At 43.8% G+C, this 22,544-nt stretch overlaps 1 protein-coding gene across 1 annotated transcript in view; it reads left to right on the forward strand.

The window, feature by feature from the left end:
• Positions 1 to 22,544, forward strand: part of TMPRSS6 (transmembrane serine protease 6) — a 159,081-nt gene that overhangs the window by 117,720 nt on the left and 18,817 nt on the right. The window contains exons 10-14 of the mRNA XM_088456882.1: positions 13,677 to 13,786; positions 18,424 to 18,566; positions 18,685 to 18,783; positions 18,919 to 19,029; positions 22,252 to 22,368. Coding sequence (XP_088313008.1) covers positions 13,677 to 13,786; positions 18,424 to 18,566; positions 18,685 to 18,783; positions 18,919 to 19,029; positions 22,252 to 22,368 — 580 coding nt within the window. The remainder of the gene's footprint in view (positions 1 to 13,676; positions 13,787 to 18,423; positions 18,567 to 18,684; positions 18,784 to 18,918; positions 19,030 to 22,251; positions 22,369 to 22,544) is intronic.

The following is a 22,544-nucleotide window of genomic DNA, read 5'->3' on the forward strand; positions in this document are numbered from 1 at the left end:
TTTCTCTTTTAATTACAGGTATTATTAGAAAACTATAACAGTCTACATGATGTTAATGCTTGACAGTGGGCCTGATTCAGATTTGCACGCAAAGCCGATATTTGCAGGACTGCGCAATTTTTTTGTATGAGTCGCAGAAAGGGTAGTGGATCAGTGGAATAGCCTGCCATTAGAGGTGGTAGGGGCAAATACAGTAGAGCAATTTAAACATGCCCGGGAGAGACATAAGGATATCCTTAGAAAAACTAAGGATCAGATAGGGTTTGTGGTTACCATAAAGTTAAAAAGGAGCAGACTAGATGGGCCAAGTGGCTCTTATCTGCTGTCACACACATGCACCAACTTCACCGACAGTGGTCACAGTGAGGACTTGAACACAGTGTGATTGACAGTCAGGGAGCGTTTATGGGAGGTTACAGGGAGTGGCGAGGGAAACGCAGGCGTGCCAAGACCAATTTCGGGATGTGTCTCAGCCTGCAATTTCGTACGCAGTGGTAAAGGCTCTTGCGGCTTACTTGCGACAGACTTTCTAAGAGACCATAGGGTTGCTCAGAAGATCACTGGTGTGACCGATGTACACAGGCAGTGGATTTTAGACAGCCCTAGTGGACCTATCAGTTCAAATTACTGTGGCTGTGACATTTACATTGTCGAAGCTGGATTATTGGCTGAGACAAGATCAGTTTAAAATTGAATCACAGAGACGCCACTCTTGGAAATGAGATCGCAAGACGCCATTTTGCGAATGGCCGCCTAAGCGCCATTTTAGATAAACTCACACTTTAGTACATGTGGCGATATTACTATTAGCATCATGCGATTGCATCTGTGACCATCGCCATAAGTTACGGCGATTCATCAAATGCCCATTTCATGACTTTACGTAGTTTGGGTGCTCTGGATAAAGTGTATATTATTATAATTCCCCATAAGGATATATTTCAGAAATGGCTGTACAGTATGTCAAAATTGGATTGCATTAGCTAAACAGAGCAAATGGCCACGTGCCAACTAGCCTGTGTAGACAAGCTTCATGGACATAACGTCTGCTCTCACTCCAGGTGGCCCTGCTCGAATACAGCAAGAGGGTCGTTGGTAACACCTTACATTAGCGGGGAAGAATTAATACTCTGTGAGGATGAGGATGTACACAACACTGAAGAAGGTGAGGAATCGGTGGATGAGGAGGATGAGGATGACATCTTGCCTCCGTAGAGCCAGTTTGTGCATGGACAGATTAATTGCCAGCTTGTTTTGTGGGGGCCCAAACGAACCAATAATTTCAGCCACAGTCGTGTGGCAGACCCTGGCGCTGAAATGTTTGGTTTGTTAAAGTGTGCATGTCCTGTTTATACAACATAAGGGTGGGTGGGAGGGCCCAAGGACAATTCCATCTTGCACCTCTTTTTTTTCTTTGAATTATGTACTGTTTGGGGCCTAGTTTTTCAAACTGCCATCCTGTCTGCCACTGCAGTGTCACTCCTAGATGGACCACGTGTTTGTGCCGCCCACTCGTATCTCTTAGCATAGTCATCCAGCTACCTCGGTGCAACCTTTTGGACATAAAAACACTATTGTGAGGTGTGAGGTGTTCAGAATAGACTGGAAATGAGTGGAAATTAAGGTTATTGAGGTTAATAATAGCATAGGAGCAGAAAAACACACAAATTCTGTGATTTTAGCTGTTTTTATGCTTTTTTTAAAAAAAATACAGATCCAAAACACAAAACCCAGAACCCAAAACACGGAAGGGTGGTTTTGGCAAAACCAATCCAGATCCAAAACACGAAGAAAGATCCAGATCCAAAACACAAAACACGAAAAGTGGCCGGTGCACACCCCTAATAAAAACATCTCAAAGAAGAGAGAGACCCAGAGCGAAAAACTAATGGCTGTCAGTACACAAGCTCTGGAAGGAATGACGGTAACATCACAGCCAACAGACACACTCGCATCTGCACACACACTTACACCTGAACAGTTATATGACCTCACTAACCCCATGCAACAACAAACACAGCTCTATTCCACAAACCCTATACAACCACAGGTCCCATACTACTCACAAACCTCATATCCCCCACAATACCCTTACCCTCCCTATCCTTACCCATATCCACCACCTTTACCCTCTGCTCAAACCTCACAACAACACGTGTCTTCACCTGATCCAAGAACATGTTTTAATTGTAAACAAACAGGACACTTAAGTAGAAACTGTACAGTAAAAAGAGTAGGAACCCCAAATCAGGGAAGACCTGGACATCCCCATAAGGGATATGCACAGAGACAGGGGCAAATGCATGCAGGCGGCCCTGGCAGAGGAGTAGCATGTAGCCAGGGTGTCCGAAGAATAGGCGTGTTACGGCCCCACCCCTCAAGTGTTCCAGGGAGGAGGCGGGTCCATATGGGATCAATGTAAGGTAAAAATAAAGATTAGGGCAGCCCCCTGTCATAGTGCCCATATGCAGTGCCCCCGTGTGCCACAGGAGAGAACACCCTTATGCAGGCCTCAAGTAGTGCCCCCATTAGTAGTAGTCCCCCCCTTGTAGTGCCCCCAGTAGTAGTAGTCCCCCCCCTGTAGTGCCCCCAGTAGTAGTCCCCCCCTTGTAGTGTCCGCAGTAGTAGTAGTCCCCCCCTTGTAGTGTCCCCAGTAGTAGTAGTCCCCAGTAGTAGTAGTCCCCCACCCCCCTTGTAGTGCCCCCAGTAGTAGTAGTAGTAGTCCCCTTATAGTGCCCCGAGTAGTAGTAGTCTCTGTCCGGTCAGCGCTACACACGCGGTGCAGTCTGTGTCACAGTGACACAGACTGCACTGGCCCGCGGCCCGCATGACGCTGAGGCCCGGGGGGCACATGGCACCCTTCCCCCCCGGCCCAGCCCGCCACTGCACAGAGACCAGCAAATGTCCAGCAGGCACCAGCTCCAATTGTGGCCGTAAATGCTTTATTGGAGAATGGTAGCCAACACTAGGGGTCAGGTCATACCTGTAGTCTACAGATAGTCAGGTTAACGGGAAGTACTAGGGAAGAATCGGTCATGATGGTTGATGTAGCTGGTACTGAATATCCTTTTCTTGTAGACACAGGGGCGACCAGGTCAGTGATAAAATCTCCTGTTAATTTACAGGTGACCAACGAGACAGTACCAACAATGGGTGTAACAGGTAAAGTGGAACATTATCCTTTAACAAAGTCCACAGAGATTACTATTTGGCCATTGCATACCAGGCATTCTTTCCTTCTGGCTGCTGCAACTCCTACTAACCTGCTGGGTAGAGACTTGTTATGTAAGATGAGATGTGTTATATATTGCACCCCTGATGGTGTATTTTTAAATATCCCAGAGAGAGTTGCACATGAGGTGCGGGATATGTTGGACACTCCCCAAAGCATAATGTATCACTCTACAAGTTTAAATGAAAATCCATCTCAGGTAGATGAAATGTTGTCCCAAATTCCAGATTCCCTTTGGACTAAGGATGGACAGGAAACTGGATTAATGGCAAACGTAAGCCCTGTAATGGTAAATTTAAAAAGCGGTAGGCAAGCTCCAAAAATCCACCAGTACCCACTAAACAGGAAGTAGAATTAGGGGTTTTTCCAATAATTGAGCGATTATTGCAACAGGGAATTTTAGTTCGTACAGCTAGTGTAGCCAACAGTCCCATCTTCCCGGTGAAGAAGAGTGGTGGGAGGGGTTATAGGCTGGTACAAGACCTTAGAGGTGTTAATAAGGTAGTAGAGAGCCAATTCCCTGTAGTGCCAAATCCAGCTGTCATCCTGATGCAGATCCCACCAAATGCAACCCATTTCACTGTCATTGACCTCTGTTCTGCTTTCTTCTCTGTGCCTCTCCACCCTGACTGTCAGTATCTATTCGCATTTACATACAGAGGTGTACAATACACATGGACATGGTTACCCCAAGGTTTCATAGACAGCCCCAGTATCTTCTCCCAGGCATTGCACGACTGTTTACAATCTTTTCAACCTGCCAATGGATCTGTTCTAATTCAATATGTGGACGATTTATTGCTATGTTCTGACTCGTTTATGTCATGTTTGAATGATACTAAACTTTTGTTGCTTCATCGCTCGCATACAGGACACAAGGTGGCTAAGGACAAACTACAGCTGTGCCAATCCAGAGTAAAATATTTGGGACACTGCCTAACCCAGGGGTTACGACATCTTACAAATGATAGAATCCAGGCCATACAGAACATGATACTGCCGCAGAATCAACAGCAAATTCGTACCTTCTTGGGAATGTGTGGATACTGTAGAATGTGGATCCCAGGTTTTTCTATTTTGGCCTTGCCTTTACAGGAATTAGTCTCTTCCTCAAAGCCCGATCGTGTCATACACACAGTGGAAACAGAGCAGGCTTTTCTTAATCTTAAGGATAGTCTGACAAAAGCTCCTGCATTGGGAATACCTGATTATGAAAAACCTTTTGATTTGTATTGTACGGAAGCCGATGGTTGTGCTGCAGGTGTCCTTACACAAAAACATGGTGATGCCAGTAGGCCCGTAGCATACTACAGTGCCTAATTGAATACTGTGGCAAGATCACTCCCCACTTGTTTGAGAAGTGTAGCAGCTACCGCTTTATTGGTGAGTAAAAGTGAGGACGTAGTATTGGGTCATGATATGATTGTCTACACTCCCCATGCTGTATCTGCTCTGTTGTACTCAGCTCAAACCAGACACGTCTCTTCGGCTAGGTTTACCAAATGGGAACTAGCTCTAATCGTACCCGCAAACATCACTGTTAAACGTTGCAGCACGCAGAATCCAGCAACGTATTTACCATATGTACAACATGATGTACAAAGGGTGGGAGGAGGCGAGTTGCTGGCGGGAGGTGAGTTCAGCGGACATAATGATACGCACGATTGTATGGAACATCTTTTAGAAGCAATCCAACTGCCCAAAGCGGTGGCAGTAATTAAATGTAAAGCCCATACATGTGAGGATGATCCGGTGTCACTGGGCAACAACAGAGCCGATGAAGCTGCAAAATGGGTAGCAGGGTTAAAAATGTTTTCTCCCACTGAAAAAATTATGTCTTTCCAAACAATTGATATGCTGAAATTAATTGAGATGCAAAATTTGTGTTCAATTCAGGAAAAGTCCATTTGGAAGTCCAAGGGATGTGGGCAAGAGTCCTCCGGGCTCTGGAGGGACGGACAAGGTAAACCAGTAGCCCCCAAGGCATTTTACCCCAGCCTGGTTGAGGCAGCACATGGTCTGACTCATCTGGGAAAACAAGGTATGTGCAAGTTGGTGAGAGCATACTGGTGCGCACCAGGTTTTTCTTCACAAGCAGAAAAGATAGCAATGTCCTATCTGACCTGCTTGAGGAAGAACATAGGGAAAGCGATCCCTACCGAACCGTCCCACACTCCACCGACTAATGGACCTTTCCAGGTGATACAAATTGATTTAATCCAATTACCACCCTGCAGGAATCTTAAGTATGTATTAGTGTGCACTGATGTATTTTCTAATTGGGTTGAGGCCTACCCAGCGGCCACTAATACTGCTGCGTTTACTGCCAAGAAAATAGTTCAGGAATTTGTATACAGGTACGGTATCCCTAAAATCATTGAGAGTGACAGGGGTACTCATTTCACAGGTGATGTTTTTCAAAATATGTGTAAGCTAATGGGTATTAATAGCCGACTTCACACCCCCTACCGACTGCAAGCCATTGCCAAGGTAGAGAAGATGAACGGGACTATTAAAAATAAGTTAAGTAAAATCATGGCAGAGACTGGACTAGGATGGCCAGAAACGTTACCTTTGGTCCTACATAGCATAAGGACCACTCCTAGACCCCCTCTAAATCTGTCCCCATTTCAAATACTGTTCAGTAGACAACCTCATTTGATTATAAGTCCACAGGAAGACTTGAAGGGTAACAACGAGGTAACTGTAAAGTATCTTATATCAATGAGTAAGCAGTTAAAGCAACAGCAGCAGAAACTGAAATTGTTTTCCCATGATATGCCTGAAACTAACTGTCATGATGTTGAACCAGGAGAATATGTTATGATCAGAAATTTCTTGCGTTCAAGTTGTTTGACTGATCGGTGGGAAGGTCCGTACCAGGTGCTGCTGACAAGTACTACATCTTTGAAGGTGGCTGAGAGAGATACCTGGGTCCATTCCACTCACTGCAAAAAGGTCAATCAACCGGTGGAGAAACAAGTCGGAGACAAGGCTGATAGCGTGGACCTGTCGCTCGCGAGCTTGTTTCGGGAGGATTGAAAAGGTCGTAGTGAGATACCTGAACTAAGAGAAATTTGCAGGTCTTGTTGTGACAATGGACGGGCCTGCTGTGTTCATTTTCATATTCTCTTTTAGAGTGTTCACCATCCTGGTCGGTTCGGGAATATACAGTTTCTGTGATGGGAGACCGATTGAGGAAATGGGAGCTGATGGCAGTGCTGATGGAGTGGAGTCAGGAGGAGTGCAATGCCAATCAGGGGAGTGTCTGACCAATCTTAGTACTGTTATTGTTAAGAGAGCTGTCATTCCGGATACTCGGGGACGGTGTGGAGGTTTATCATCTGAAGATTCCTGTATTTGTGAGCTTTGTGGGTCCCTAGTTGATGAGAACTGTATCCAACGGTGCCAACCTAAATATAACCCGTACTGGGGTGGGTATCCTTTAGAGGATTATCATAGCATGGTAGGCAAAGTGTTAAATCAAACTGATTGCTGGGTGTGTTCACATGTGCCACAGGGACAGCATAATGTGGGGTTGGTGCCATTTCCACTGAATATCACAGAAATTTTAGAATTACAAAAAGGGAAAACATTGGATGGAAAATTTCTCTCATCCAAACCACCTCATTTCAAACTCTATCAATTCCAAGTAGATAGATCACTTTTGTTTTTAAACATAACCAACTCCAATAAACCCGGGAGTTGGGAAGTGACGGGGAATAATCAGACGATGACCTTCTCACAAAGAGCTGATAATGAGTCCATAAACCATGATCTGTTACGCTCAATTAAATCTAGTGGGAGACATTTTAGGTATCGGTATACATTGAGTTCCATCAAAGAAATTATTGGTAAGGTGCCAGATGGTTATTGTGCTAAAATAATACAGCCAGAAACTTGCATGTACCAGACGGAAGACCCAGAAATAGGATTGTTTGCAAGGGAAATGTGCTTAATGATAATGATGCATATCATTCCTTATGTTCTCCCTGATAATGTATATTTTATATGTGGAAGAAAAGCGCATAAGTGGCTCTCCCCGAGTTCCGAAGGTTTGTGTTACCTGGGAAGAGTAGTCTCAGAAGTTATGACCCTCACACATGTTGAAATGCTTGGTATACATAAAAACACACCGTCACCATATCTTCACACACAATATGAACACAGAGGCAAATGAAATATGATACCTGGTGACGTGCACAAAGCCACTCAGTTAATTAGTGAGACAACTGGCTTTCAAGTTTTAGTCACATTGGATCCCACCAGGATCTCTCGGGGTACATTAAACTTTAGACATATTCAGGAACTTGCTAAATTGATATATAATATCACCGAGATGTACGATGACACATTCAGATACACAGGGAGAGAATTGCAAGTGTACAAGAAAGAACTGGTGCAACACAGGCTAGTGTTAAATTATTTAACTGCTGTTACTGGAGGGTATTGCGTAACCTTGGCCACCCAATTTGGAGTAAAATGTTGCACCTATGTCACCAATGATACCAGCGACCCCAAGGAGGTGATAGACCGGAAGATGGATGAAATTCTGCAGCTAAAATGGGAGTTTCGTAAGAACCATAACGCTTCAGTGGCTGAAGTAAGGGAGAAGATAGAAGGATGGGTTTCATGGCTGAACCCAGTGAAATGGTTCTCAGGTCTAGGGGAATGGGTCCAGGAAATGATCGCCAGTATAGGCAAATTCTTAATCCTTATACTGATTGTCATCATAATAATTGGCATATGTGTCTGGTATGTTCCTATTGTGTTGAAGTGTGGAAAATGTAAAAATAGAGTAAAACGAAAGAACGAAATTATGATGGTGGTCAGTATGAATACCAAGGTAAATACAGAACAGCATTACAACCCTGAACTAGGAAATACCATCATTTAATGTATTATATTTAGACATGCATAGAATGTATTATTGAAATGTTATTTTTAAAAACACCTCAGATAATGTAAAGTCTCAATTCCCCTTCAAGACTGCCTTTATCGGACTGGTGTATCCCCACACCTTTCACATGATCTTCCAAGATCCGCGGTGTGTGTATAATAGTAGTTTTATGTCCCCACTCAGAGACACATTATTGATGGATTAAGAACCACCTTGTGCCATCCCATAATAACACTAAATAGTATATAAATGTAAGCCTAAATTATATTTTAAAATCAGATTGTGATAGCATGTTGTTCGCTATCAAAGGGTGGGCTGTCGAAGCTGGATTATTGGCTGAGACAAGATCAGTTTAAAATTGAATCGCAGAGACGCCATCTTGGAAATGAGATCGCAAGACGCCATTTTGCAAATGGCCGACCAAAGCGCCATTTTAGATAAACTCACACTTTAGTACATGTGGCGATATTACTATTAGCATCATGCGATTGCATCTGTGACCATCGCCATAAGTTACGGCGATTCAGCAAAAGCCCATTTCATGCCTTTACATAGTTTGGGTGCTCTGGATAAAGTGTATATTATTATAATTCCCCATAAGGATATATTTCAGAAATGGCTGTACAGTATGTCAAAATTGGATTGCATTAGCTAAACAGAGCAAATGGCCACGTGACAACTAGCCTGTGTAGACAAGCTTCATGGACATAACGTCTGCTCTCACTCCAGGTGGCCCTGCTCGAATACAGCAAGAGGGTCGTTTGTAGCACCTTACATTAGCAGGCTTCCTACAATAAAATACCTTCAAAGCCAAGAGTGTTATCTGAGGTTTAGGTCTTGTAGCTGTGCTAATTTGCATCCACACAGGAACAAAGACCAGTATTTTGGAGCCTGAAAAGGGTGGGGGCTGCTGGAGCATGAACAAGTCATGGAACTATAAGGCTCAGCATTCCACACTGCTAGGTGTTCACTTAGTTTAAGTGAGATTTAAGTGCACATTTCTCATGCACACATTAATACGCACAATTGCGCTGTTAACTAATCGCATATTAGCGAATGCATAAGATCCTGTATGAAAACGCTGTTTATTAGCTTCATGTGCACGCATCTGCCCCAAGTTAACTAGTGTCTTTACATCACACCCCGCATACTTATACATTACATATTCACATAAAAGGTTTAATAAGCTTTAAAGTATAAGATTTAAGTTTGTTCATTCTGTGAAATAAAGATTATTTGGTAACTAAGGTTTTATACATGATAAGTAAGCCGTGATTGGTATTGTACTGATGCGTACTCTTTCAACAGTATTCCGGTACCATCGGTGTGGAGATCGCATCATGCATTCTCAACTTATGGACCACAGAGACTTCAAGCAACAAAATGTACATTATATGAACAACTGTTAGGATGTTGCATGAGGCAGGAAACCAGAGACCCCCAGTTGTTAGAGGCTGGGTTGTGTCTATTTAAATCAACCTGTTAAATGCCTTGTAACATATGCCCTCTCCTTTAGGACCAATGGTATTAGCAACAAACTTCTCTATTGTGTTATTTCTGGGGGGGAAAAATGTGTGCTCTCACCCTGGGTTCCTAGACTTTGTGCTGAATGCTGATTGACGAGGGGTTTCTTGCTGATGCCTAACATCTGGACCAGAGAGCGCTGCATATGTATAATTGTACTTGGGTCTGTGTAATCTCTTTGCGCTAAGATTATATGAGGATCATAGCGTGTAACTGCTGTACTTTTACTTGAATAATACTTTGTGCTTTGGAACCACATGTTCTAGGTCTGGAGTCTTTAATTACTGGATGACTACGTACGCAAATTAGCGTCATCCTTAGAGGTTTATAGGAAGGATATTAGAAGGTATAGGCAGGGGTATATAGAGGTTCAAAGGCAGTATCCTTAACATATTTTCGCACAACTGATGTTTACAGAATTGCAGCTGCAACAGGATCTGTGTGCACCTCTGAATCAGGCCCAACACAGCCCACTTCCCCTTACTCACATCCGTATACTAGAGCAACATAGCGAAACAATCGGTAACATCGGACCCATGCGCACAGCAAAGGAAGCCCAGGAGGCGTCAGGCATCGCAGTGGCTAATTTATGCATGCCCAAGCAACAGCGTTGAAACGCGCTGGCACATCTGCATTTGCCCAACCATCCCCCCTCCCCCCGTCACCACCCACAAACCGCACTTCCTTTCAATCACTCTGCTCAGTTCCCAAGTCCCTAGTTCGCAGTGTGTATTAATCTACCGATTGCGTGCGTATACGCAACTGCGTTCCTTGCTGTATCAAGCCCGTGGTCACTGAAACTGCCAGTACAGAAGTAACTGTAATTAGAATCAGCTCACTTTGGTAATAACTTGATGCAATGAAGGTTTTAAATGTTTGTTGCTGATTTTTCAAGAAGTTGTTACAGGCTCTTAACAGTACCTGTAACTTGAGGAGTGGGGAAGATTTGGGGTTTCTGTAGAAGAATTTGAAAAACAAAATAATCAATTTGTGGGGAAATTTATCAAACCTTCTAAAGAGGACAAGTTGATGTGTTCTCCATAGCACCCAATCAGAATCTAGCTATCATTTATGGAATGCAGTCATAGGGGTAAATTTACTGAGAATCGAGTTTGGTCGAGTTTTTTTTTTTTTAACTCACTTTGACTCGTTGAAACTCGGGTGAGTTTCCCATTTTTCAACTCACAAATGTACTAAGAAGTGAGTTTAGCTGAAAGTGAGTTTTCCGATGGTGAAGCAGAACGAGTTTTTTCCCCCAAATTGCGAATTTAGATGAGATTACTCACCCGAGATTGCAGTGTTTTCTCTCTGCAAATCTCACCCAGGCAAGCAGCCTGCACATATCAGTGAAATATGTGAAGGCTGCTTGTGTGGTCTACCTGTAAAAAACGGGTTAAATGTTTTTGTTTTTTTTAAATGACATAGGGTTCCACCCCCCCCCCCAAAAGCCTAACCAGCCCAGCCCAGTCCTGGTTTTAATTATAGGGAAGAAAAAATTGCGTAGGGGTCCCCCTATAAGTAAAACCAGCACCGGACCCAAAACGGCCGGGCTGTAATGCTGCAGACCGGAGACCCATTCACTGAGACTCCGTGGCCAAAGCATTATCAGCCCAGGCCGGTCAGGCCAAGCCGGGAATCTCAGGCGAGATGGGGACTCCCCCAAGAAGGGGTCCACATCCCACCAAAACCCCAGGCTTGGTTTGAAGCCCGGGACTCTTCCCTGCACCCCTGGAGCGTTGGGTACGGGGGTAATAAAGTGAAAAATATAAGGAAACTATTGTATTTTACAGTGGGACTACAGGTGCCAGCAGACAGCCGGCACCTGTATCCCCACTGTAAAATAAATAGTTAAATAAAGACAAAATACACACACCGTGCCTAGTAAAACTTAATTTCATACACCTACCCATTCACACATACTTACCTGCTGCAGATGTGTCTGTCCCCTTCTCAAGTAGGATCCGTGTGCCTGGCCCTGCAAAAAAGAATCTATACTCACCTAGATCCTGGCGCTGCTCTCTCCGTAGCATGTAAAACAAATAAACGAGTTACCCGAACCAGACCGGACAGATGTAAGTATATGCTGTTGCATACACTTACACCTCGCGAAATGACAGATGACCGAAGTCAGCTGTAATTTCTCTTTATATGTAGCGGCCGCTCATTGGCTGGGACCCACGTCGGAGCAGCCAATGAGCGCCCGCTTTGCATGTAAAGCGGCCGCTGATTGGCTCGTGCCCGTGAGAAATAAAGTTGACATTTACAATGCTGGCACCACAATGCCATATTGTTGAAATGTCAAAATCATTAAACATGTCGGCAGCTGCATAATGCGCTTTCTGCGGGGACCAGAGGGCTAGTTGGGCTATGAGAGGGGAGGGTAAGGACCCAGGGGAGCGGTTTAGGGTTGGGTTATAGGAGGGGAGGGTTAGGCCCTAAGGTAGGGGTTAAGGTTAGGCTACAGAAGGGGAGGGTTAGGAAACTTGAGAGGAGGGTTAGGACCCAGTTGTAGGGTTAGGTTTAGGCTATGGGAGGGGAGGGTTAGGCACTAGGGGGAGGGTTAGGCTATGGGAGGTGAGGATTAGGCACTAGGGGGGGTTAGAGTTGGGCTATGGGAGGGGAAGGTCAGGCCCTAGGTGATGGGTTAGAGTTAGGCTACGGGAGGAGCGGGTTATGCACTAGGAGGAGGGTTAGGCTTTGGGACAGGAGAATTAGGCACTAGTGGGTGGGTAGGTTTGGGCTATGGGAGGGGTGGTTTAGGCCCTATGGGGAGGGTTAGGCTACGGGAGGTGAGGTTAGGGTTAGGTGCTAGGGTAAGGGGTTAGGGTAAGCCATACTCACTGCCTGAAGTGCCGCCGGATCTGCCTGAAGTCATTGCCGGACCCAAAAGACACCACTGGACCAGGTAAGTTACTACTAGACCACTAAGAATGTTTTGCTGACATTCTAATCATGTTAACATCTCATCACTGTCGACATGATGCCAAGCATGTTGACATGCTGCATGTCGACATTACAACCATGTCAATAAAATATGTCACACCCATTGTTTATGTAGTACATTGTATAAAATGATAGAATATAATTTGTTGCTATGGGCAACATGTATATTTGTCCTCCTTACAAGGTTTCATAAATAATACATTTAAACATTCACTGTCACTCTATATTAAACAATTTCCTGTAAATATTAAGCATGTATAAAATTTTCTCTTTGTATAACTTTAATCAATTGATGACATCATGTCAAGCTGCTTGAATACTGTATCTCAATATTCCGTACAAATATTTGTATGATAGTCCTCTCATAGAAATGGTCCCATTATAATACTTGATTGTTGAAACAGCTTCTGAAATCTGGATGAAAAAAGGCGATAAAGTTCTGTAATTGGGCGGAATTCAATTGATTCCAGCCCCTATCGCGCCCGACGGAGCTATTCAATTCTTGCTCCTGTCGGGCGCGATCAGCTGCCAGCGCTACATTTCAGCTCGCAGCCCCAGGGGATGAGAGCTGAAATGTGCGAAAAGTGACCTGTTTGGGTGCCCAAACATCACTTTTTGCGGTCGCGCCCAGCACTTTGGTCGGGTTTAGCTGCTTTACGCGGCTAAACCTGACCTCTATGGGCGTAATAAGCACGAAAAACTGCATCTATTGAATAGCGGCCTGCGATCTCCTGTCACTTTAGACGGAAGATCCGCACCGCGTAATCAATTGAATTCCGCCCAATGTGTCCACTCCCCTTTTAATCTCTCATAAATATTTTCTCTGGCAAAATGAAATCTAATTTTTATATTTGGTTGCAATAGCAGGAGCATAAGTACACCTAGACCATTAACATGTAGCAGCCCAGGTAACCCTACTCACCTCCAACATTCAAACTGATGCCGCTATCCACCAATCTCCATACAAAATTGGACTAATAATGCAAAAATGGTACATAACATCATAAAATAGCACTTGCATTCATGCTCTCCATGACTGTGTTTTTGGTGTGACATTGTCTCCACATGCTATGTCAGGTCCCTTCTCCCGCTTATGGTGTCGCTCTGAGATTCGAAGGATACAAGTTGATGGGACAATATACATATGCCCCTTGCATTCAAGGACAGTGGAACATCCAAAACCGCAAGTAAAGTACAGATTTTTCTTATTCAATCAAATTCTTCTAAAAGTTCTTAAAGTAGTTCTGCAGTGTCTGCTGGTGGAGGGCTCTGGTCTTCACAGCAGCTCCAACCTCTGCTGCTCCATGGGGGAAATAACATTGGGCAGAGAGTGGGTGACTCCCACTGAGCTGTGTAGTGAAGTGAAGTACATTAACTCCAACCTCCAAAGGACACTGCAGCAAGATAAAAGCTGATGGAAGGGGTGGCTTGGGTGAACATTGTGAAGTGGGACATACCTCTCAACTATCCCTGCAGTCAGAAAGAAGTCCTGATTGCGGTAACAGTGCCAACAAATCCATGACTTGTAGGAAGACAGAAGTCATTTCATATGACTGTCAGTATTTAAACTACTAGGATACGTCAGAATACATTTAGGAGTAAGGGTTAAAAAGTAAAGGGGTTTCCCTTTTTATGGACTGTTTTGTGGCTGCGTTGCTGGTTTATAATAGTAATTTCCTGGTTGGGAAGTCTCATGCTTCTTTCAAAGTCACATCCCCCCCACCCGTCTTGTTGTAGGTCTTCAGCTGCTCTCCCCACCAATAAATGGTTTTAGGCTGATTCTACCTTACTGTGGTCAGCAATATCACAGGTCCTAGTGGGCCTTTTAGTGTGTCATTGAGAGGGAGTTTGTATACTTTGAGTTGTTGGCGATGGGCTGTTCTTTGGCCCCATCTAAGCATTGAATGGTTGGCTAAGGGCTGGGAGTTGGCCCTCATATAATCCTTCAGTTTTTGGTGATGAGCTGACAGTTGCCCCCATCTAAGCCTTAAATGATTGGTGATGGGCTGGCAGTTGGACCCCATCTAAGTCTTGAATAGTTGGTGATGGGCTGGCAGTTGGCCCCCATCTAAGTTTTGAATAGTTGGTGATGGGCTGGCAGTTGGCCCCCATCTAAGCCTTGAATAGTTGCTGATAGGCTGGCAGTTGGCCCCCATCTAAGTCTTGAGTTGTTGGTGATTGGATGGTAAATGCCCCCATCTACACCTTTTATTGCCTGTCTGTAACCTGGAAGTTTGGGGCCCTGTTTGAAAAAAAGCGACAATGTATTCCCAGTGTTGTACTTGGCAATCCCCCCCAGATTGTTGCCTCTAGCACAAGTGACATTCCACCTCTTTAGTTACCGTTGTATATGCTAAAAGAAGGTGTCACACAATGACAGAGCTGTAACTAGACTTTTTGGTGCCCTGTCCCAGAAAGAGCATTGGTGCCCCCCACCTCATTATTTTTCAAAAAAGGACATAAGAAATACACCCGAAAAAGGGCCATGGCGTAATGGAGAAGGGCCAGGGAAGAGATAGAGGAGGCCAGGAACTGCTGAAGTTAAAAGAAGAGGAAGCTACAAGTGAGAATAAACAGAGAATTGACAGGCCCAAACAGCGCCCCCTGCCCTGCGGTGCCCTGTGCCATAGCACAGGTCGCACTACCCTAGTTACGTCCCTGCACAATGATCCCATGCTGTGGTGAATTTTATGCTGAAACAAACCTGCTGAAAGGGGAATATCATGATGATGGGTGTGATAATATACCAGTATGCAACCAGGTGTTGTTGGTTAATCCAAATAGAAGGCCTGATTCAGAGGCGGGCGCTAATGCAGCAGCGACTGTGACTTTTAAGCAGTGCAACTGGGCCATTATGCTAATGCTACAACAGATCGGATTCGTACAGAGGGCCTGATCCAGCAGCGGATGCTGCTCCTGGCCAATCAAAAATAGGCCAAGGTGGGGAAAAATTCTTGTCATGTGACCAGCAGCTATTCACAAATGTATGTCTATACCCCTTTTAAAATGTTTGCTCAAGTAAAAATATGATTTTTGTATTTTCCGCTATTATGCTACCTTCTGGCATTCATTATGCATTCCACGATTGGTTTAAAAAGGTAAGTGACCACGCATTAGATGCTGTAGGTTTTCTAGTTGTTCATACTAATGCAAAGTAACTGCTGATTTCATTGTGTATAATCCTGATTATTGCTGTTTTGGTAAGGCGATTGATTGATACCAAACCTAGAAAAGAAGTAAAGATATTATTTTGCCCTTTTCAAAGCCACTGCACCGTCATCCGTTTTGGTCACTGGATTTGAAGGGGCACTAATAGTAAATACAAAATAAACTTTTATTTTAATATTATTGCCCTTTTAAATCCAGCGTCTTGAAAAGTGCGGTATAGTAAATTTACCCCAAAGTTTTTTTAGCCAAAAAAAACCAACAGATTTTCAATTTAACCAGCCAGATTGGACAGATATCTGACAGATAACTGTATAGTGTATGCCCAGCAATACAGACTTGCACAATTCTTCCTCTTACACCTGCCTGCATTTGGATGAGCAGAACAGGCTTGGACTGGGGCAACCACATGCAGATACCAACTGCGCATGCTCCTGAATCACAAAACATAGTGTGCGCACGTACCCCACAAAGAGGGGTATTCAATATGAAACGTTAACTTCACTGTCGAAGTTAACGTTTCATATCAGAGTTTTTTTCTGCGTTAAAGTCTGGTGCACGCTCCCGCTTATCCCCGTATTCAATATAAAATTAACGAAAACGGGAAACTCCGAAGTTGGATTTGCGTAAAGTTACGAATTTTTCCTTAAAATGATTGTAAGACCCCCCTAAAGTTGTAAAAACTTGGGGGAACACTATGGGTACCCCCGTTTTAGCCTTTAATTGAAAGTCGGGGATTTAAATAGCCGCAGCAGGTGTTTTTTTCCCGACATTGAAGAAGTGATGCAGAAGAGCACTTAGGTTATTTTTTTCGTTTTTTTAAGTGGTCCCATCAAATTTGGGGTACATGAAAATGGGTATTAGCATATTTTTAAGTCCCTAAAGTAAGTTTTTAAAAATACTGCATTTGTGCACCTGCCGCTATAATTCTATTCTAGAAAACATCTGCCGCATAAGAATAGCCCTGAACCTATTTCCCTATTGTTTAACAATTTTTTCCCATTTTTTTTTTTGCACCCAATTTTAAATTAATTTTTTGGGGTGTCCCTATTTTTTTTTTTTACTTTTTTTTGACACAGTTCTTTTTTAAATGTCATTCTCAGGGGTGCAGGCAATTTTTTTTAAGCCTGCACCCCTAAACCCCAATTTTGCACTTTTTTTCAACACCTATTCAATGGTGAAAAGTTATCACCGTTTTTTATCAAAGACTTGTCAAAACTGCGATAAGTCTTTGAAATTGAATAGGGTGTAAAAGTAAAACCTGCGATAATTACGTCATAATTGCGATATTATGTTATCGCACCCATATTGAATACCCCTGTATGTGTCCACAAGTAGGTGTGTGTCACATCTTGTGCAAACAGAGGGCCTGATTCAGACCCGCTCGCGAGCGCTATGCGTGCGCATGCGCGAGACCTGGATAGTGACGGGCAAACCGTCGCTCCGGGTCTCGTACCAAAGGGGGCGTGCTGTCGAATGTTGAGTGACAGCATGCCCCCTTTGGTGGGCGGGCCGGGGGCATGGCTGCCCAGACCGCCTACTGTCTGGGGCCGGCCCCACTGACATCACAAGTGATGTCAGTGGGAGAGCTTTCGGCTCTGTTAGAGCCGAAAGCTCTCTGGGGTTTGCGGCAATGAGACCCTACCACAAGGGTCTTGTTGCAAGCCCAATGGTCGCGATGGTCTTGACCATCGCGAACATCTTCCTGGCCGCTCGCTATAGCTGTGGGTGGTCACCCACAGCTATGCGAGCGGCCAGGAGGCCGCTCTAAAGAAACAGAAGGCCGGCCCTGATTCAGAGCAAGCGCTCTGTCAGAGCGTCTGGCTCTGAATCAGGCCCAGAGACTAATTTGAGGTAGGTGTGCTTGGAGGCGAGTATGAAGACGCGGCTGTTTCTGATGGATGCGTCATGGGAGTGTCGTGGGTGCGTATGTATAGCACCATGCAATTCAGAGTCATGCATATGGAGAAGTGAAGTCTGTATCTCATGGATCTCTGACACCTAGCATGGGACTGGTGCAGTGCCAGTCCTTATAATGATGGTTGCATGTGTGTAAACTAGAGCAGTGGGTAGGATAGGCTTATACTTTCATATACATGTGCAGATACAGGAGTTTGCGAGCTCAGTAACTAAAGTTAGAAGGATCCCAGTTTGTTTGCTTGCAAAACACTTGGAGATGAAAATATCTGGGTATGTTTGTGTACAGAACACTTAGATTTCATTGAAGTCTTTGGTATTCAGAAAAAGTAGGTGGGGTACAGTATGTTTGTGTTGCAACTTGCAAACACGTTTGACAATATCTGATTAGTTGTATTGATTAGGAAATATCCAGGTTCCTCTTTATTAGATTAAGGTAAATATGTGCACGTGTGCACTGAGAAGCACTTCTATATTCAGAATACCCAGGACCAGCAATGTTATCTACTGTACTCAATAGAAAGGTTGCCACAAAAACTGACTGCAGCAGCTGTCATTTTTGTATTGTTTTAATATACACACATACACACATGCACACCATATATTGTATACAATAATACCTAGGGGTATATTTAAGTAGAATCTGATAGGTTGCTATGGGCAACATCTCCACTTCTAAAAGCCTGCACCCTAGTAGAAAGAGATTTGGTTACATAACTACGTTACTCACTGCTTCTTCCAGGATGTGTGGATTCCGGGTGCTTAGACCTTACATAGAGAGAATTGAAGGCATATCAGAAAACATCACTGTAACCTTTTCCTGTATAAAAGCACTGACTGGACCTGGGATACAAGTCTCCTACAGCCTCTACAACCTGTCAGACCGTAAGTTACATTTAAAATACTCTTTTTAATCAAACCATTATTTTTATATACTGTTTCTTTTGTTATGATTTGTACAATTGCCTACAGTTTGTCACAGTATCTCTATATCTCTCTGCAGCATGTCCTGGGGAGTTCCTTTGCATACTAGATGGTATGTGTGTACCATTATGTGATGGGGTTAATGACTGCCAAAATGGGTTGGATGAGAGAAACTGTGGTAAGTAGAACTGCCCCAATGTCATGCAACGCTTATATACGAACGCTGTTTTTATGTGAACCCACAACGTGCACACTTTGTACATTAACATTATCATGTTTGTGTACTATATGGCTTTTCATTTCTTAACTGTAGTGTGTCCTGCTGCGTACCAGTGCCCAGGAGGCCAATGTATTCCTCCCAAACAGATCTGTGATGGCAATAAAGATTGTGTGAATGGCACAGATGAAGAGCAGTGCCATGAAGGTAACTTTTTTACCATTGTATTTCCTTATAACAACACCCATCATACATTTCACACATCATCTGGAAATAATCTCCCTCACTCCTTCTTAGATCAGCCTCTACCATCTCTCTGATTATCATCTCTCACTCTGAGACTTCTGTGGAATCCTCAGACTCTCCTCCAGTCTTCCAATCATGTAATGCTCACCACAGACCACACTGAGCTACACTGACTTCTCTTGTCTCAGCTCTGTCCTATTCCTACTCGATTATTATTATTATCCTTTATTTATATGACGCCACAAGTGTTCCGCAGCGCCTTCCAGAGTACATAAACTAATAAGTGAACAAGAAACAAGTAACTTACAGTACATTACAGTGCAGGACAAGGACATGGTTTATATACATTGCTGCAACAGCGATTAAAACACTCAAAATAAGCAGCAGGGAGTTAGCAGTCAAGTGTTAGGTGCCCTTGTGGTTAGCAAGTTGTAGAAGAAGATGTAAAGAGAAGCACATGAGGGAAGAGGTCCCTGCTTGTGAGAGCTTACATTCTATAGGGGAGGGGCAGACAGGCAGGCGTGACACTGAAGGGGTAGATAGGGAGGAAAGAGCATGAAGTGGGTTATAATGAGAGCTGGAAGCCTTGATGAAGTAGTGGGTCTTGAGAGCCTGTTTGAAAATTTGTAGAGAGGTGGCGAGTCTGATAGGGAGAGGGAGAGAGTTCCAAAGGTAGGGAGCAGCATGGGCAAAAGCTTGGAGGTGGGAGAGGGAGGAAGTAATCAGTTGGCAAGAGAGGCGGCATGCATGTTGAGCGAAGTGGAAGGGCGGGAGTGTGAAGGGAGAGAAGGTCAGAAATGTATGTGGGAGAGGATTTGGTGAGGGCTTTGCAGGCGAATGTAAGAACCTTGAATTGGCATCTGAAGGGGAAGGGGAGCCAGTGTAGGACATGAAGGAGAGGGGAAGCAGATGTAGAACGTCTGGAGAGGAAGATGAGCCGAGCAGCAGCATTGAGGACCGTTTGTATTGGAGAGAGGTGGGAGACTGGGTGGCCAGCTAGGAGAAGGTTACAGTAGTCCAATCTGGAGATGACCAGCGAGTGGATGAGGGTTTTAGTAGCATTCAGTGTGAGGAAGGTTCTAATCCTGGAAATATTTTTTAGGTGGAAATGGCAGGACTGCGAGAGGTGCTTAATATGTGTAAAGGAGAGGGAGGAGTCTAGGATAACTCCCAAGTGCACTTTGGGGCTAGAGGAGATAGTTGTGCCATCAATAGATAATGAAATTGTAAGAAGTGAGGTAATGGAAGAGGGTGGGATGATGATCAGCTCAGTCTTAGGCATGTTAAGTTTAAGAATGCGCTGGGACATTGCAAGCTCTCTCACAGGCAAGTCTCATCTTGGACTTTTTTTTCCTGCCTGCATTTATTTTATCTACCTTATGAACATATGTCCCTGTTTTATGCATGCTGCTATCCGCATTGTCTGGTGCTGCAGAGCTCTGTAGTGCCTTGTAATGTTAGGATAAGGCTATAGGTTATACACAAAGAGGTCAAGTATTTGCCACAAGGTTTAAGGCAGAGATGTGTCAGGAAGAAACCAAGGATCAAACACTGGATATCCTTGGATATGCGAAAAAGGGTTTAACGCAGAAGAAGAGTCAAGATCAAGTCAAGGGTCAAACACAGCAAGAAATTAATAAAATATTATAGAGCATGTAGCAAGGTTGTGAGCCTTAGGGGTCTATTTACTAAAGTGCAAGTTTTTAGAAGTGGAGATGCTGCCCATAGCAACCAATCAGATTCTAGCTATTATCTTCTTGAAGGTGATAAATGTTAAGTAGAATCTGATTGGTTGCTATGGACAACATCTCCACTTCTAAAAACCTGCACTTTCGTAAATATACCTCTGACACTCTAGCAGCTTTCAGCAGCCAGAATGGGCCTTAAACAGGCAATCCAAAGTGCCGATTCCTTGACGTCAGCAGTCACATGACCGCAAACACACATCTGCCTAGAAGATGTGTGCCTGCCCCTATACTGTAGGCAGAGGAGATAGCACCGGCATCAGAATCTTCACAAAGGACTCTAAAGCCACGGGAGGTTTCTCTCCTCCGACCATGAGAAAAAAGTAGGAAGAGCTGTGGGAGCAGCTGCCATTGGACTTGGCAAGTAAACACCATGTGCCACCTGTGATGAATTGACAAACTAATTGCCATAGAGATAATTGAATTGTTCAGATACTCATAGAGTAATCAGGAGATGGCTTTGCTAATCTTCTGTGAGGCAGTGTAATTGTGTGATTATTTTAGTAAGAATACTGCTGCATTTCATAGGGGTATTGTCATGATTTAAGTAGAAGGATGAAGGCTGGCAAAAAGCCATAGACTGGGACTTAGACAGTGGGAGGGGCGAGATCCACCAGCGTTTAGTAATATGTCTGTAAAACGAATGAAGAACAATTGTGGTATCAAAAGCACCTCTAGATTAAATAAATGAAATACATTTTGTATGTCCAACTTGTGTATTGTTTAAACATGCTGTTTTAGCATTTTCTGGTAGAGACGATTAGTTCGGTTTTGCTGAAAACTGAACACACCCAAACTTTGAGGTAACGAGTCGCACTGAGTCACAGCTCGGATCACTTTATGATTCCAAGTAGAACCGAGTCCTGACTCAAGTCAAATTTGGAACTTGTATCTAAAAACCTGATCTCGCATATTTTGGATTGCATTTAAGACGCTCCCTCATGATTGCATTGCTGTGAGGTGGTTTAAATTGACCAGAAATTAATGATATTGATGTTAATACTATAGGAACAAAAACAGGTCCAAGCTTTTTTTGTACATTTTTAAAGAAATCCAAAAAGCCAACCATAACACTTGAGAGTGGAACACAATGATGCTTTTGAACCAAAACAAGGGAGTCTACACACTTCTCTATATTCTGCTCACCTTGTTTATGTAAATGAATTTGAAATAGCTGGTAACTGACTATGTGGCGTCATATTATGTTGGAAATAAGGCTTGTAAGATGATCTCCAAGATGTACTTATTTAAAACAACTTAAGTACTGCCGAGAGTGATGATGAGCACTGGTGATTTGCAGGATTGGTGACCTGGCCCCAGTTTATTATCCAGCCATTAAATAGTGCCTTGTGCCTAAACACAATTACACTGAGTATGCTAGTGGGCTGGAGATAAAACTTACTCTTTAATACACAGTTTCTTTTTACCGCTTACACAGTTGTTCCCTGTGGTGCCTTCAACTATAAATGTGCAGATGGAAACTGTGTGAAGAAGATAAACCCAGAATGTGACTCCGTTATTGACTGTGTGGACGGCTCTGATGAAAAGAACTGTGGTGAGATCTGATCTAGAATTCCACTCTCCCAAAAGATAAACCTCATTAGATGCAACAGGATGGTATTGGGAAATGACACAATGACAGGAGACTGCTGAGGACTGGCTGGATTGCTTATTGACAGAGGGACAAAATGAAAACGGTGCTGAGATGTAAGGTGGAGGTGGGAGTGATTC

Source organism: Taudactylus pleione, unplaced genomic scaffold (assembly GCF_031769625.1).
Source record: "Taudactylus pleione unplaced genomic scaffold, aTauple2 ptg000726l, whole genome shotgun sequence".
Taxonomy (NCBI): Eukaryota; Metazoa; Chordata; class Amphibia; order Anura; family Myobatrachidae; genus Taudactylus; species Taudactylus pleione.